Source organism: Larimichthys crocea, chromosome X (assembly GCF_000972845.2).
Source record: "Larimichthys crocea isolate SSNF chromosome X, L_crocea_2.0, whole genome shotgun sequence".
NCBI classification, from domain to species: domain Eukaryota; kingdom Metazoa; phylum Chordata; class Actinopteri; family Sciaenidae; genus Larimichthys; species Larimichthys crocea.
In genome coordinates this window covers 9,342,053-9,359,740 of record NC_040020.1, presented here as the reverse complement: position 1 = coordinate 9,359,740, position 17,688 = coordinate 9,342,053, and the positions used below count along the sequence as shown (strand labels likewise).

The 17,688-nt window shown below is 45.9% G+C and overlaps 1 protein-coding gene across 8 annotated transcripts in view; it reads right to left on the bottom strand.

Moving 5' to 3' along the window:
- Positions 1 to 16,417, bottom strand: part of rbfox2 (RNA binding fox-1 homolog 2) — a 36,633-nt gene extending 20,216 nt beyond the window's left edge. For 2 of the 8 annotated variants that reach the window (XR_003462950.1, XM_027282631.1), the window contains exons 1-2: positions 15,195 to 16,415; positions 7,771 to 7,821 (exon numbers count right to left, since the gene is read on the bottom strand). Coding sequence is in view for 7 of the 8 variants with exons in the window: in XM_027282631.1 (XP_027138432.1) it covers positions 7,771 to 7,821; positions 15,195 to 15,446 (303 nt within the window). In the remaining variant the exon portion in view is untranslated. Of the gene's footprint in view, positions 1 to 4,372; positions 4,624 to 7,770; positions 7,822 to 15,194 lie in introns of those variants that run through there. The other 6 variants (XM_027282627.1, XM_027282628.1, XM_027282630.1 and 3 more) reach the window with 6 other exon arrangements.
- Between the last annotated feature and the right edge of the window lie 1,271 nt (positions 16,418 to 17,688).

The following is a 17,688-nucleotide window of genomic DNA, read 5'->3' as shown; positions in this document are numbered from 1 at the left end:
CCCATATGTTAGACACTCCTGCTGTCTTAATCTGCAGCCATCGTGTTCATTAATCGAGGTATCTGCTGGAGGAAACTCCGGGATCCTCCGCCTTCACACAAATCTACCTTTTTTTGTGAGGGTTTGTTGGGGAAACTTCCCTCCTACTCTGCGTTTAAAGACGTCCAACACTGGAGCTCCAGTGTTGTCGCACTCGAGTCCCAACACTGATGACTCATGACACAACTCACTCAACTACAGATGAGTCAGTCTAGAACTTGACAGGCTGCGATGTGACTCAAACAGAGCGACAGTGACTTGGATTTTAATGAGCCCGCTCGATCTCTCTATATATTATTTGCAGCCTATACCGCTGATCAGATTAGATCTCTATCAATCATAACATCCTCCTCATTGTTGTCGCTCGTGCACAGAAACAGACTTGCAGCCTCGCAGGAGAACGGACAACCCCGGCTGTTGCTGCTCCTTGTTGCCAGACCGAAATAGAAGCGAAGCAACGCGAGCCAAAAACAACCTCGTGTTTGTGTTCGACGACTGGCCCTTTCAGATGAGATCCATTTTAGAGGCATCTCCTCTCACCTGATGGCTCGGCATATACACAAAAAGTGTGTGTGTGTGTGTGTGCTGCTCTCGAACCTTTCAGAATAAAAGCATCTCGATAATGAAACAAACTGTAAGCTGCGCTTTTGTGGCAGCACTCAACATCGTGTATGTTTTGGTGTGTATGTCGTCTTTGTGTTGTTTGTTTGTGTGTGTGTGTGTGTGTGTGTGTGTGTGTGTGTGTGTGTGTGTGTGCTGCTCTCGAACCTTTCAGAATAAAAGCATCTCGATAATGAAACAAACTGTAAGCTGCGCTTTTGTGGCAGCACTCAGCATCGTGTACGTTTTGGTGTGTATGTCGTCTTTGTGTTGTTTGTGTGTTTATGTCGTCTTTGTGTTGTTTGTGTGTGTGTGTGCTGCTCTCGAACCTTTCAGAATAAAAGCATCTCGATAATGAAACAAACTGTAAGCTGCGCTTTTGTGGCAGCACTCAGCATCGTGTACGTTTTGGTGTGTATGTCGTCTTTGTGTTGTTTGTGTGTTTATGTCGTCTTTGTGTTGTTTGTGTGTGTGTGTGCTGCTCTCGAACCTTTCAGAATAAAAGCATCTCGATAATGAAACAAACTGTAAGCTGCGCTTTTGTGGCAGCACTCAGCATCGTGTACGTTTTGGTGTGTATGTCGTCTTTGTGTTGTTTGTGTGTTTATGTCGTCTTTGTGTTGTTTGTGTGTGTGTGTGCTGCTCTCGAACCTTTCAGAATAAAAGCATCTCGATAATGAAACAAACTGTAAGCTGCGCTTTTGTGGCAGCACTCAGCATCGTGTACGCTTTGGTGTGTATGTCGTCTTTGTGTTTCTTTGTGTGTGTGTGTCCGCTCCCTGTGGCGTTAAGGCGTTAAGGGTTGTGTAAGTGTACGCGTTGGCCAGGCAAAAGCCGGTGACTCAGAGCCGTAGCTGTAGCTGGGTTACTTTCGGGTCAGTTAGCAGCAGCGAGTGTGTCTGAGGAGGCATGTTAGAAAATGTGCCCGTCTGCAGCAGCAGTGCCACTATACTACAGGATGGAGGAGGTGGTGGGTGGAGGAGGAACATGGCTAAGAGCTAACTAGGGCATCACTGGGTCATTTCACATGAATAATGACATTTCAGCGTCGTGCTTTCCTCGGTCCTGCAGCCTAATTCAACAAACTTAACGGTGGAAACTGTTCTTCACGCCGCGAGCTCCAGCAGCGCCTCCAATCATTTTTTTATTTTATTTCTTTGGCTTTGGCCTCGCATCTCTCTGCGCTGATGTTACAAACAGCTGGAGAAACATTTACACTGTGTGCGGCATACAGATGAGCCAGGAGACACCCCTCGTGTTAAATTATTCCATCCTCCTCTTCCTCCTCCATCACTCTTCCTCCTCCTCCTCCTCCCCCCTTGCTGCCTTTCCTCCCACTCTCTCTCTCTCTCTGCTGTGTGCTTTCACTTCTTTACGCTTCATAAAATCCAGACGGGACCCCCCTCTCATACGTCCCGCCCCCGCGCATGTCAATCAAGCCCATTCGCTTCATAGCAACAGGACAGCGAGCGATGCTCCTCCTCCCACACTCATCTCCTTATAGGGTAACATGTCTGCTCGTCAAACTAAACCCCTCCCCCGTGTGATCTCCCCCTCTTCTTCCTCGCACGCCATTTCTGGGAGACTCCCCCCCTCCCTCCCTCTCTCCGATATGCAGATGATACAAACATGACTTCCCCGCTGTCATCCCTCCACTCGCTGTGTCAACACCGTCCGTCCGGCTCCACTGCAGCATTTTTATGAAAGGTAAACACTCCAAGACAAAACAAGACGACGACGTTTCATTTGTCCACTTTTTATTCCTCATTAAAAAAAAGAGAAACACGCACGCCACCTCCGGACAGGTGAACACACAAACCTGCAGATGTGTTTACCCAACATGGATGGGTACGCCTCCGATACATCAGGTATGACAATGAAACGAGTTTGTCTCGTTCCAGAGCTCGATAAAACAACACAAAACGCACGCAAGAAAAAGCCCGGCCGCGAGGACGATGTCAACCGCAGCATCCAAAGAGTCAGCGAGGGTAACCTCCCCTCCCTCCCTCCCGTATCCATTTCGCCTCTCACGGCGAGCGCTTTTAGAGCCATTAGAGATGCAAATAGATCCTAAAGAGGCAGAACCGTCAGAGCCGGGCCGAGCCGAGCCGAGCCGCTCTCTGCTGCAATTTCACAACCAACAAAAAAATTCATTTTATTTTAGCAGCAAAAGTGCAAAAGGTGTTCACCTCACACGCCTCTCTCTCTCTCTCTCTCTCTGCGACGCCGGTGTCTAACAATCTGCACAAAATGAATGACTCATGCGAGTTGCCACGGCAACGCGGCTCATTGGGATCATTTAACGACCGTGATTGTTAACCCCGCGAAACAATCAATAACAAGATTTGGAGCTCGGGCGGTGGAGGAGGTTTTTTTTTTCAGTTTATGCAAGCGTGGCAGTGTGTGTGCTTTTGTGTGTGTGTGTGTGTGTGTGTTCAGGTGTGTGTGGTTTTACAGCAGGTAGGCGTCTCTCCCTTGCCTCAGGGCGCACACTTAGGTGGGGCTTGAGAAAATATTTCAACCTTTTTTTGCACCTGATCTGCAACTCAACTCGCCTACAAGAGAGAGAGAGCTGGAAAAAAAACGACAACCCGTGGACACGTTACACACACACACACACACACACACACACACACACACGTGTAACTGCAAAGTCAGCTCTAAAAATTGCGTCACAGCCAAACCAGCTCTCTCCACTTGACCCACAATGTTGTCAAACCTCCGTCTCTTTTCTCTCCCCTGCATAATTTCAGCCTCCACCTCCATCCTCGGGCTTCCCTGCCAGAGGGTGTCCCGTCACCTTAAAAATCAATTTTCTATTCTCCTTGCTCCTATTCCCCCTCTCCCTTTCTCTTTTTTTTTCCAAACCCATCCCCCTCTTCCAGGGGCTCTTGAAGGAAAACATTGAGATAACAGCTGCCAGGGCCCCGGGGAGAGCGAGAGGAGGGAGAAAAAGAGGTCAAACAGTAAAGAGAGAGCAGGAATCTGAAAAAGGTACGGGCTGAAAGAGAAGCAAAGAAACAGCCTGACTCACGGCGAACCGAGCGATACGAACGTGACACTTCATGCACCAACTTTGCAGCCCACTGTGCCGAGCGCTCGAGCTCCTGTGCGTTTGTGAAACGTGTGACACAGAAATTACAGTGAGGAGGTGTTGTTAGCCGAACGCAGGAGACGCAGGAGGAGGAGAAGAAAGACGGAGACAACTGTTCAGGGGACACCTGTCCCTTTCACTCACGGGCTCGAGCGACGCACAGAGACAGCTGCAGAGGCAATAAAGAAGAAAGACTTTCTCACTTACCTCTCCTCTTTCCACTCCGAGTCTACAGCTGCACACGCTAAAGACACGCCTGTACTGTAATGTTCACATGGATTCTTCTGAGCATGCATAATACACGGCCGAGCACGCTTTCCCTCTCTTGATGTTCAACATTGCGTGCTCCTTTAGCTCCGAGCAGGAGAACAGATGCCAACAACAACAACAACAACAACAACAACGACAGCAGCGACGACGTGCGAATAATACATCGATTCACTGTAACTGTGATACAATCTCCACGGTCTGTGTTTGTATCGCCCTCCTCTTCCTCGGCGAGTCCTAACCACAGCCTGACCCGGACCGCTCGAGTAAAGGGGTCAAGTAGAGTCCTCGTCCGTTAGTGGTGGTTAATTAACATTTCATGCTCGGCGGCGGTGACAGCGACACGAAAAAGATGCAAAGACAAACACTCACCGACAACACGGAAGGATAGTACAGTCCCATCATCGTACTCTGTGCAACAACGCTCTCCTCCTCTCTCCTCTCCTCTCCTCTCCTCCTCTCTCCTCGCTCTTCTCACGCTGCCTCCCTCGCTCGCTCTCCCCTCTCTCCGAGCCTTGTCACCCTCACCAGCTCCGTCTCTTCTCTCGTCTGTCTCACAGATTCAAAATCTCCCTCTCTCTGCCCCCGCTCGCTCCGTCTGCCATGCCAAACCCCCACCCCCACCACCACCACCACCCTATCCCCACTTCCTCCTCCTCCTCCTCCCCCCCCCCCACCCCCCCTCCATCCTCATCCTCCTTCTCCTCCTCCTCCTCCTCCTCCTCCTCCTCCTCCTTTGCTGGCCTCTGTCCCTGTCACTCTCCCTCTCTCTTTCTCCTCTCTCTCCCACTCACTCTTTTCTTTCCCTCTCCCACTCGCTCCTTCCTTCCTCTCCCTCTACCCCCAGCCTTCTGTTTTGCTGCTGTGCCCTTGCCTGCTCATCTCTTCTGTCTCTTCTCCACTCCTCCTCCTCCTCCTCCTCCTCCTCCTCCTCCCTCACCCAGATAGCCTGACGCCTCCTCCTCCTCCTCCTCCCCCCACCTCCCTCCCTCCCTAATATTTCTCTGCCTCTGTCACACCTGCAAACTTTCCCCTCCCTCTCATGTCGCAGTCCCTCCCCCCTCTCTCTCTCGCTCTCTCTCTCTTTTTCTTCTTCTGTTCTCTTTCTCCATGTAGGTGAGTTAACTGGGGCTTGTTGGCACCACTGGGAGAGGGAGTAAAGACCTCCCTCCTCCCTCCTCCCTCTCTCTCCTCTTTCAGACATGCATCTTATTACGTAAACGAGTTGGCAGTTTTTGTGTTTGTCTCGTGTCACTTTTCTGCAAAAGTCACGACAGCGCTCGAACCGGAGGAATATTTTCAGCTCAAGGCTGAAAACACACAGATAATTATCAGCATCTGTACAGACTCCTTCACACTCCTCCTCGCTGCCGAACGCTACCTGCCCAGCACCAAACAAAGTTAGAGACGACGTGGTGAACAGAACGGAGCGTTCAGCATTCAATATCACGAAGAACCAACAAACCGTGGACTGAATAACATTCATCATCTTCCTGCGTGGTAACGCTGAACTCATCCGACATCCAGCAGACGCGTGCATTGTTTCCTGTTGCTCCCGCGTGCGTGGGAGGGCAATTTATATCATGCACAGGAAAAGGCGGACTCCACCGCTAACAATTAAAAAAAGTACTACAACAGCCAGAGCATCGATTACGTAATGTAAATACTAAAATATTAATGTTGAAATGATGGCTGTAATGGGCTCTGATGTCGGGTTTGAATGTGCGCAGAGACAGCACACACACACACACACTTTTAATTATGCAGAGAACGACTGAAAACGACAAAATATTGTAAATAAATAATTTATTGTCAGTTTTTATTTATTTGTTCCCCAAGAAAATCATCAGGGTTTTCTTAAATATTCAAATTTTATTCATGTATTTTGTTTTTTTAATGAACAAAATTTTATATTTGAAAATTTTATATTCTAACTGCTGCAAACAGAGTCAGTCGGTAAAACTCACCTGTTTCTTAATCTCCATGTCCTGTAACATCTTTTTATTACTGTTTTTATTTTGTTATTTCAGTTTTATTGTTTCTATTTTATTTTGTCTGCGTCGTGCAGCAGCTTATAACTTTTGAAAGGTGCTAAATATAATAAATTAACTAATTTATTTGTGCTAATAAACATTTATCTACCTGGCTAATCTAAAAATAGTCAAATAGGTGAATATATATAAATGCAGAGACCAAAACTGTTTTTTGTACCAGGCTGTAAACATGTTTATTTCTGCTGTGAAGTTGGACATTTGAACATGGGGACTTATGGAGACTGACTCACTTCTGGAGCCAGCCTCAGGTGGACGTTAGAGGAACTGCAGTTTGTGTATTTGTCCACCTCAGACCTGAACGTCACGTTAACGCAGACTTTTTATTTTACATCTTTAAAAATATCTTGAAATTTTCTGCCTGCTGTGAACTTTTGTACGTTCCTGCAGAAACATGTTGTACATTTATTTATATCTTTTATCTTCCTTATGTTTTTGTTATGCACCAAAACACAAAGACAAATTCCAACTTGGCAACAAACCTCCCAGACTGCATGGCAACACTGATTCAACGTTGATTCAATGTTGGTCTGTTATCTGGGGATTGGTTTAATTAATGTAATTTCAATGTTAGTTGCTGACTTTAAGTTGATTTTATGTCCGTCTTGATCAATTTTTCATCACTGAAATAACTTTTATTATTTCCGGGTGCAAACCTGAAGAAATGTTGGTCTGATATCTGGGCTGATTCTGGTTCTGATGGCGTCATCTCCTCGCGGCTCCTGTCATATTTTAATCAACCTTTCTCTGGATAAAGTAAAAAAACCTCTAACGGATGGATGAAGTTTCATATTGTGTGTCTGAACGGAGGCTCGTCTCTCTCTTCACACGTCGGCCTCTGCTGCTCTCCGGGCTCTTTCTTCCTCGACTCTTTGATCGCATCATTCTCACACTGCTGTTGACAGTTTAGCACCTCGGTGCTGTGGGACTCTCTGCTGCCCTGCATTGTTTTTTCATCCTCGGTCGGAGGCTAGTTCACACTTCAAGAGTTCCCCCAAGTACACCTCCACTGGCTTCTTCACATCCCCCGACAACAACAGGCTGCTCCGCAGACGTTGTCTCGAAGTTTGAAGCCGTATCATCATTACAGCGAGATGAAAACGAGCTAATTGGCTTCCGCAATATCCGCTGAAGAGAACAACAGACAGCTGAGGAGAGAGGAAACTCTCACGCTGAAGCAATTAAGAGCATACGAGTGACGGCTTAAGACAGATAAAGTGCAGATAAGCAGCCAGAGGTTGTTGGGCATCACAGAGAGCGAGGGATGAGGGGATTACGGGTGGAGGATGAGTGGATGAACAGAGGATGATCTAAGGATTAACCACATAAACTGAGCACTCTAATAACACAATCGCCGGGCTAATGTGAACACGAGTAAACAGACTGTTGCCTCGCACGCACACACGATACACAATGCAGTCAGGGGTGTGTGTGTGTGTGTGTGTTTGATGGGTGGAAACTGGAAATATCTGCATGTTCGAGCGGCGAAATGTCAGATAGGAAAGCTCGGAAGAGAAAGAGAAGCAGAGGAGTGGGAGGGTTTTGAGTGGAGACGCACGGAGGCTGATGAATTATAATCTACACCCCCACCTTGTGGCTCAGGGAGAGTCACCGAGGCCACAGATGGGGCAGAAATATTAGAAGAGAGGATGCAGGAATATTATAAAAAAACAAAACACACAGGACTTCTGCAGGTGTGAGATGAAATTACGTCCTTACCTGACTGTGAGACGGGTAGCCATGGTAACCGAGGGTCAACGGGTCGTTGTTCTGTAAGAGAGGAGAGCAGATTTTTTTTTTAGATTCACTCAGCTTTGCTTCTTTGTGATCCGACTTCTGCAGCTCAAATTAACTCACACACACACACACACACACACACACACACACACACACACACTCCTGCAAGAGTCTTTTGTCTGAGATCATGTGACGGAAGAACAGACACCCTGATAATCATAAATGGGTCAGCGGTGTCAGCCAGCGAGCGCGAAGCCCGACGGCTCCTGATGCAACCCGCCGACACATTCCTCTCTCTCCGAGTCCTGCAGCCGGAGACGTCAAACATCTGCAGAGTAATTACTGCAACTTATTCTGTTCACAGCCAAATATTAAATACAAATCACGCCCCCCTGCTCTCGAAAATAGGTTGTAACTCACTTTATTTGGACTCACGACGCCGTGTTCCGGCTTTTATGCAAATGTTTTCCATTAAAACGGGAGATTTTCACAGCAATTACAACTCGGGGGGGGAGGTCTCTGGCTTCATATCACTAGATTAGAAAACAACTCCACTCCTCCCCTCCTCTCCTCTTTCTGTGCTCCCTCCATCCTCCTTTCATCTGGAACCAATGTCCCTCATCTGCTCCGTCCCCAAGGGGAACTCTTCACAGCTTGACTTCGCCTGATTAAAACTGTAGCCATCTAAACTCTGGACCTCATGGGGGCATTTCGCAAAAAAAAGAAACAGTGTTTCCAAAATGTGCGAGAGGCTCGGCCGGGGGGAGGAAAGGAAAGGAAGGGAAGGAAGGAGGGAAGGGAGGAGGAAGCGTCTTCTCGATCGACGACTGCAGTTTGTGCGAGTCTCTCTCAGAGCCAAAAACGTACTTAGTGAACCGGCTTTAGGAGGTAGAAGCTCTGAATAATGAATCACCTCTTAGAGGCTTGAATAACATGAATAAAGCATAAACCCGATTTTACGGCGAGGCAGCCAAACTCTTAAAAAGAAAGCTGAAGGTACGGCGGGAGAAGAGGATCAAAACAAAACCGAAATATCTCACGGCGCGGGACGAGGGGGGAGGGAGGAGGTGTTGTTAAAAACACATCTGGACTTCATATTTGCCAGCAGCTCGAGGGAGGAACCAGAGCTGGAAACACAACGGGAAACGGACAGCAATGAAAACTAAAAAAAACGGGGGGATGGAGATGGAGGGAGCAAAGACAATGACTCATACATGAGCGGAGTCATGTGCTTAATGTCCTTAAGGAACAAGGAGGAATGAAGGAAGGGAGGAGGGAGGGCGACACACGAGAGAAACAAAAAGATCTTGAACTTAACGCCGCGATGGTTCATCACGCTGGTGACAAATGAAGCACAGCTGATTCTCGAGTCGGGGCGGAGATGATGGTGGAGATGGGGGGGGAGCTAAAAACAAGAGATGAGACTGCAGGGGGAAGACCGGGTGAGCAATCAGGAGAAAGTAACAAAATGACTTAAAGTCAACAGATGGCGAGGAGGGGGAGGAGGGGTGAGGAGACGAGGGGAGGACAGGAGGGAGGGAGGGAGGGGTGAGGGCCTTGTAATAATAAAATCTGAAAGGGGGGAGGATGAGAAGTTTCTCCTTCACGCCATCTCTTCACGAGGCGACAGTAATCCCCTTTTACACATGAACTCTGCTACTCCCTCCCTAAAACACTACAGGTGGTGTTAGGTGTGTGTGTGTGATTGTTTAGTGTGTGTGTGTGTGTGTGTGTGTGTGTGTGTGTGTGTGTGTGTGTGTGTGTGTGTGTGCGTGCACTGTCTAATCTGGTCACAAGACTCGTGTCTATTCCTATCGTGCCTTGGGACTGCTGCTCTTCTGAGGAGGAGGAACTACATTTCACTTCTCTGAGAGTCGTCCTGCCTCGCTGTAAAGCAGGGCACTCAGCAGGATGTGAATCCGTTTCATCCACAGCGCACGTACGTGCTAAAGCCTCCGACGAACAGTCGAGCCGGGACGGATCTGAAGTTTGTCTCCCCCCCCTCCTCCTCCATGTACTTCACGTCGCTCCGACTTTCCACAGCAAACGTTACAGCGGGGTGTTGGCCAGAGCTCACAAATCACATCACATCATCAAACTCGTGTCCGCCGCGCTGATTTACATCTCAAGATAAAACCTCCCAATTTATTTCACGTCTTGATGAGAGGCGGTCAGAGCTGAGATTGCACATCACAATCGCCTGACGTCATTATTTCTGCACAGAAACGCTGAAGGCCCATTTTTGGAAGAAGTTTTGGTCGAGCATTAAAAACACGTGAACAAACACTGAGCAGATTTCTGCAAAATCACAAACTCTTTAGAGTTTACGGCGTCTGCTACTAATTATCATCCATCTGTAAAGTGTTTTCTTCATTAATCAATTCATCGTTTAGCCTCAAACTCAAAGTAAAAGTTGATTTTCTGTCTCGTAAACTACCAAAAACACACAAATATATTTTATTTACTTCTTCAGAAAATCTTCATATTGGAGAAGCTTCAAAAACATTTTGGCATTTAGACTTAAAAAATATACAAAAAATAAATCAGTTTATTTTCATCATTTTCACAGACTCAATTCAAATTTAAGTACAGAGACAACACGATGCATCACTGCTGCTAACGTGCCACACAATCCTTCCTTACAGTCTAATTTAATTGTTAATATATTTATTGTTTCTCAAGCTTTTACTTTTTATATAGTTTTCTATTTGTATCTTTGCACAGGTTTCATTTTAATGCATGATTATTTCCTCATGCTGATCTATAAAAACCACCGTACCGTACCTCGTATCTGTTTATACAGTGATACTTTATATATTTTTTTTATATTAGTTATGTTTATATACTATTGTTTTACCTACATTTTTATTCTATTTGACTCCTTTACCTTGTTTTTTTATTTCTTATGTCTGATGCTGTTTTAATATTCAGAGCTTTACGCTGAGCTGACCCAGCGTTAACGTACACGCGACAAATAAATAAACTGAAACTAAATGCCAGACGTTTAACTTCTAATAATAAATATAATAATAATGTTCTATTATTATAATTAACTGTTTTTGAGCAGCTCTCTGCTGATGTGTCAGTAATAAATAAATAACTGAACGGTGAGCTCTAAAGTACGGAAGCCCTCGGCGGTCACAAGATCAGATGTACGACCACCTAGGGCTTCCGTACTTTAGAGCTCATGCCTGTTTATTAAGTACGGAAGCCCTCTGCGGTCATACATTCATACATTTTATTTCCTCTGTTCTCTCGTGATAACGAGTTCGTTTAATTTATTTTTTCTCTGAGTCATTATCTTGAAATAACAAATGTTGTTATCGCGAGACAACGGGATAGATTCATAGAGATCTTGAAATAACGAAACTTCGAGATGACAACGTAATTAATTTGAGATCTCGAATGGATTGACTAGTTTATTAAATCATTGCATTTGCAACGTTCTCCTGCAATTATTTAATATACTTTTTCATATATAATTTATATAAACTTATAAATAAGATTGGGAACGAATTATGTTTCATTATCTCGAGAGGGAGAAAATTATCCCGTTATTTCTGGATAACAACATTTGTTATTTTGACATAAATAACTCGAAATTAACTTATTTCATATTTATATCATGAGAAATAAAATGCATAAATGTTTGACCGGTTAGAGCTTCCGTACTGAATAAAGAGGAGTAAATATATCTGCATTAAAATCCACTGCAGGTGCAGCTGATACGTGAAGATAATGACAGTTTAAACAGTCGAATCTTCCTCCGAGCTCTCAAACATAATTTCAGTCGACAGACGTCTGCTGGTAATTTATCACAGGGGGAAAAAAAAAAAGACCTGAAATAAAATAAAAAAACTAAATAAATATTCTCAACTCGCAGCCGGAGTACATTTTTCTTGCTGATGTTTTCATTCTATTTCAGTGCCGAGGCCCGAGATGAAAGTACAGAGGGGTGATCCACCTACATTAACGTCCGAGTCAAGTCATTTGTCCTCGGCGCTGTCACCCCAGGCAAGACCTTATTAGGTTAGAGAGAGAGAGAGCGAGCGAGCGAGCCCCGGTTCCTGCACCGAGTGACAACAAAACACGGGCCGCTCGGCAGCATGCCGGACGGATATCGAAGCCGACAAGCTCCTCTCAACGTTTCCTAAAATCTGTGGCTGGAGATGGAGTTGTTATGAATGCAGGACTTCCCCTGCTGCAGCACTGGAATGAAAATGTGATTTTATTCTTTCGGCTCTCTCTGCCTGGTGGTCTATTCAGCAACTTAATATTCATCTAAAATCTATAGTATTGGACGAGCAGCAGGAGGTCGGCGGCTCATATCTGTGCACATTCAGTCATGTGCTGCGTTCTGCAGTGATTTATACATGCTGCTCTGCTCTGCTCTCTTAAAACTTCACGGATTTGACTTGACGGAGCGTTTCCACCCCTGCACTGAGATGACATCATCCCCCTAATGAGAAAAACAGCAGCGTCAACGACCAGAACGAGGGGAAAGATCCATTATTAGGGCCCGGAGCAGGCGGATCGCTCTCTCTAACCACAAACCACACCCCATTGTGTTGTGGCTTCGGTTACAGGTCAGAGGTCAACTCCTGCCGTGATGCCAGCACACTCATAAACGAGCACGAGGATGGAGGAGGAGAAGATGGAGCCAGGGGGGGGAGGGTGGAGGGAGGAAGATGGAGCCAGGCTGCCTTTTATGGAGGAGCTGTTTGCTGTAATATTTTCCACCGTCTGAAGATTAGCTGCACAGAAGTGCTCGTGTGCATTTTTATAGACGTTTCTTTGAAAGCTCGGGAGGTAAAAGTAGGAAAATTGAACGTCACTCAACCCGGAATATGAACGATGTCAGCGAGTCCGGGGAATAGAAATACGTCACGGTGTGTTTTAGACACACACACACACACACACACACACACACACACACACACAGTAGGATTCAGGAGTGTGTGTGTGGAAAAATAGCGTCTTTATTTATTTAAAAGGTTTAAAAGCTGAGCTAAGACTTCGACTGTGTCGTCATCGGGTGTTGCTCAAACTTTTTGTACCAGTGATGTTCATTAAGGTCCCATTCCATTCAGGTCAAACAGAGTCAGGGTGCTGCTGTGGAAAGGGCTCTGCTACACTAAATGGAACTGAACCTTTTAATTGGTATCATTGGAAACACCAACACATGTCAGAATTTGTTGACAGAACCGGCTCGGTTTGCTAGAGAAGTTTACCTCCTCTCACCAAGTCAACGTCACATTTCAGCGATGTCTTTGTTTAAGTACCATGACAGGAAGGTCCCGTCCCACCAGTGATACCCGGACCACAGTTTGAGAACCCGTGATTGAGTCTGTGAAACGTCTTCTCTGTCTGAACAACAGATACCAAATCCACAGATAAGATACTGAAACGGAGGGATGAAAGCAGCGAGGGAGGCGTTTTAATTTAACTTTTGTGTTATGTAACCGTCACAAATAAAAAGAAATTAACAATGAATCCAAATTAAACTGAGAACGTTGGAAGGAAGGAGTGAGATGTGCTGAGTTAAGTCAAAGTTTGGACTGAATTGTCACTTTTTCTGACTAAAAGCTGAACTTACAAACTCAGTTTTTGGAGCAATGAAACAGAAATTTAAGGCTTCGATTACACGATCATGCTCAATTATTTTCTTATTTACTCATCTTCAAATGACCAACAGATACCAAATCCACAGATAAGATACTGAAACTGAGGGATGCTTTAAGGTTGTGTAATCACCCCAGATAAGACAGAAATAATAAATAATCCTAATTAAACTGAGAACGTTGGAAGGAAGAAACGAGATCTGCATATTTTTGTTATTTATCTTGATGAAATTCAGTCCAAACTTTGACTCCACTCGTCGTTCTGTGACATTTTCTGGATCCAAACTGAAGATTCTGTATTTTAAAATCCAACATTTCTGCTGTCAGAACGATAAAAACCAGAAAAGAAAACAGATTCTTGGAGCCGTCAGAACGATAAAAACCAGAAAAGAAAACAGATTCTTGGAGCCGTGCGTGTTTTCGTGTTCATGCCAGGAGTTGGACGAGGCATCATGTGATGATATGAAACAAGGGGAAAAAAAGCAAGAGGCTGAAATTTGCAAATATTCTGCTTTAAAAACAAGTCGATGCAGCTCACACACACACACACACACACACACACACACACACACACACACACACACACACACAAATGCATCGTGCATCTGTGTGTGTGTGTGTGTGTGTGTGTGTTGTATAAATCCTCTGCCTTGGATAAAGATCTCAGGATCAGTGTGTTTATAATGCCCCTCCAGTATGAGATGTGATCCCATTAGCTGGAAACAAAGCCTCTTTACTGCCAGTGATAGGGCAAATCTGTTCCTGCACCAACTGAGAGGGAGGAAGGGGAGGAGGCGAGGGGAGGAGGGGGCAACTCTCCCCACTCTCATTTCCGGACTGTCCAGCCAGCTCACGTTCAATACATTTTAGGGGCTGGAGCGTATTGATCCGCTCTCTCTCTCCACACAAACACACTCACATCTGTTTTTAAGTGCATTACGTTCCCGAGCTTGTCTGTCAGCACTCATGACGACGTGAAGCCGGCCATTTAAGAGCCAAACAGGGAGCAAACAGGCCACTTCACCTCCATTACTGCCGCTTTCAACGGCGGCCGAATAGCTTCTCCGTCTTTCCAATGACGTGCTTCACCCTACATAACGCACCATAATGATGTCCAGAGTATCCTCCACCCCTGCTCTGATGCTTTATTAAGACACACTTGACCAGCTAGAGAGAGGGTGGAGAAAGAAAAACAACACATTGATTCTCCTGACATTGAAAAAAAAAAAGAGGTTCAGAGAGTCCGGCAACATTTTGCTGATCCAAGCACAGAGGCAGCGAGAGGCCTGAAAAACACTGCAGCAGATTAAACACAGGGGTGTGAAGAGGGGTCAGGGGGGTAATTAGACTGATTAGGTCTGAGAGGGGGGACTGCAACCCCCTCCAATAAAACTGGAGCTGCCTTTTGTTTCCCCAACACCTCCACCTCCTGACTGATCAAACACTGACTGCAACTTCTCCTGTGAACCAAATGCTGTCCTCACCTCAACCAGGCCACATGTGCATAATAAAGGGTGAAGTTTGTTTACGTCCTCCACCCTCTGTGGAAGATGTCAGTGGATTACTGCAGTTCCTCCTCAAAGCTCAGTGAAGATCTGCAGCTCCACAGTCATATGTAGTCATGTAACAGCACGGGTGACCCCCTCCTCCTCTTTAAACTGAATTACCAGCATGTAGAGTCACCACAGCTGTGAAATGTGCTGGTATTTCCTGCAGTCCACGCCGGGCCTGCTGACTGCAGCATGTGACACAGATGCACGTTTAATAAAAACACAAAGATCTCACCTGTCCAACCTCACCGATCCCTCCCGAGCCGTCGATCCGTGGACGCTTGCACTCCGCCCCGGCCGAATCCACCAGAGCAGCCGCTGTCTGTCCATCAGGCTCCGGGTCTCCGCGCTTCATGCCCCGGACGACTGCAGGAGCGCCGCCCGCGTTTGGATGCACCCCGGCCATGGTGTCCAGCTCTCTATCCCGGTCCATGAGACCCCGGGACACAGGCAGCATGATGGATGCAACGTCGGTCGACATTAACATTTAAAAATCTTCTTTTAGTCGCCGCTTATGGAGGTGAAATGTGGTGGAGGAGGTGGTGGAGGTGGTGGGCACCTTTGTGCCTGCAGCCAGTCTTTAAAATGTGTCTCTGCTCGGGCCTCAGATGAGCAGAGCCTCCGTGGAGATGTTGGATTAATTCACCTCCTCACTGCCAAACAAAAGCGGCTCGAATCAGACGGTCCCCCCCTGAAATGCATGCGTGTTTGTCGGGTTAATTTCCAGCTGAAGCCCCCTGCTCCTCCTCCTCCTCCTCCTCCTCTGTTTGCAGATCGTATTTATTTACTGCGGGGCTGCCTGAGAGGCCTACACACACACACACACACACTCACACTCACACCAATTAAATAAACAATGACTGCTCCGCACAAACCTCCCGCACCTCCACACGCTCCTTGTCTCTCCTCTCGGATCTCTGCGTGTTTTTCAGGAGCTCATCAACATCCCGCAACCTCAAGACGCAAAGAACCGCAGCGCTCAAACATGTCTTCCCGTGTCGCCTTTCCTTTTCCCCCTCTCTCTCTCTCTCTCTCTCTCTTTCTCTCTCCTCCGGTCTTATTAGCCTCACCACAAAGTCAATCCCTCGTCAGGAGCTCTCTCTTGCCCCCATGTTAGTCCGCAAAGTCTGCGTAAAAATGGAAAGACGGATTCGGTCCCGCAACAGCAACCACAAGGGGAAAAAGACGCACGGAGCTGCGGTGTTTCCTTCTCTCCCTCTCTCGTCTATTATTTCCCTTCCTCTCTCTCCGTTTTCCCGGTGTGCTTGTAGCGTGTGTGTTACAGAAAGGAAATTGTCCTCCCTCCCTCCTCCTACTCTCTCGGTGGTGTTGGTGGAGTCATTCCCCTCCTCCTCCTCCTCCTATCTTCCGCTCTCCGTTTGAACGCAGAGCCAGGCGGCCATGCAGCCAGCAAATACACGCAGTGTGCCGCAGTGCTTCCATACATTTCACCGAGGGGAGGTGGTGTGTGCACACATACATATATATAAATATATATATGTATGTGTGTGTGTGTGTGTGTATGTGTGTGTGCGTAAATGTTTGAATCCAACCCCGGTGCGCACAAACATTTGGAGTCTCTGCGGTTTAATGGAGGACAGATGAGGCAGAGAGGAAAGAAGGAGCTATAGAAAGATTCATTCCTAACTCATTACACAACCACAGGCCAAGGTCTTCACACACACACACACACACACACACACACACAGCTGTGAGTCATGCAGCACGGTCTGCCTTCTGTTCCTCTGGCATTTTTATTGCTTGGATGACACCCAGTGGTCAGAGGCGACCATGAGGCAAATTTGTTGGAGCAAATTAAAAAAAGACCAAAGCTCAAAAATTAAACTCTGCGCGTCTTCTACAGTCATTGGTTAAAAACAAGACTCTGATATTAAAGCAGCAAGTTCAACATTTAAAGAAATGTTCAGGCTCAGTTACAATCTGTAACCGCTGAGGCTGCAGTTCCTCTAACGTCCACTTGAGGCTGGCTCCAGAAGTGAGTCAGTCTCCATAAGTCCCCATGTCCAAATGTCCAACTTCACAGCAGAAATAAACATGTTTACAGCCTGGTACAAAAAACAGTTTTTGGTCTCTACATTATTATATTCACTCTTTGACATTTTTAGATTAGCCAGGTAGATAAAGGTTTATTAGCACAATAAATTATTCATTTATATATTTAGCTTTATTCACAGAGCAGCTTTCAAAGTTACAAGCTGCTGCATGATGCAAAACAATAATTAAAAACAAAAAACTGAATAACAAAATAAAAATAAACAGTAATAAAAAGATGTTACAGGCATGGAGATTAAGAAACAGTGAATTTACCGAACTGACTCTGTTTGCAGCAGTTAGAATATAAAGTTTTAAAATATAAAATTTGACGGTTTATTAAAAAAGCAAAAGACATGAATACAATTTGAATATTTAAGAAAACCAAAGTTTCCATAAGTCCCCATGTCCAAATCCAACTTCACGCAGAAATAAACATGTTTCAGCCTGGTACAAAAAACAGTTTTGGTCTCTGTAGCTAATTTCCCCGTTCATGACAACTGTACTGAGGTGAATTTATATACAACCACCTGTTCACATTATATTAAGGCTTAAAGTTATGCAGGATTAGAGCGTGAGCTTCATAACGGCTTTTCAGAAACCTGTGGGTGACGTCACGAGACTACTCACGTTTTAAACAGTCTGTGGTGGAAAAAGCAGCAAACACATCCTACACG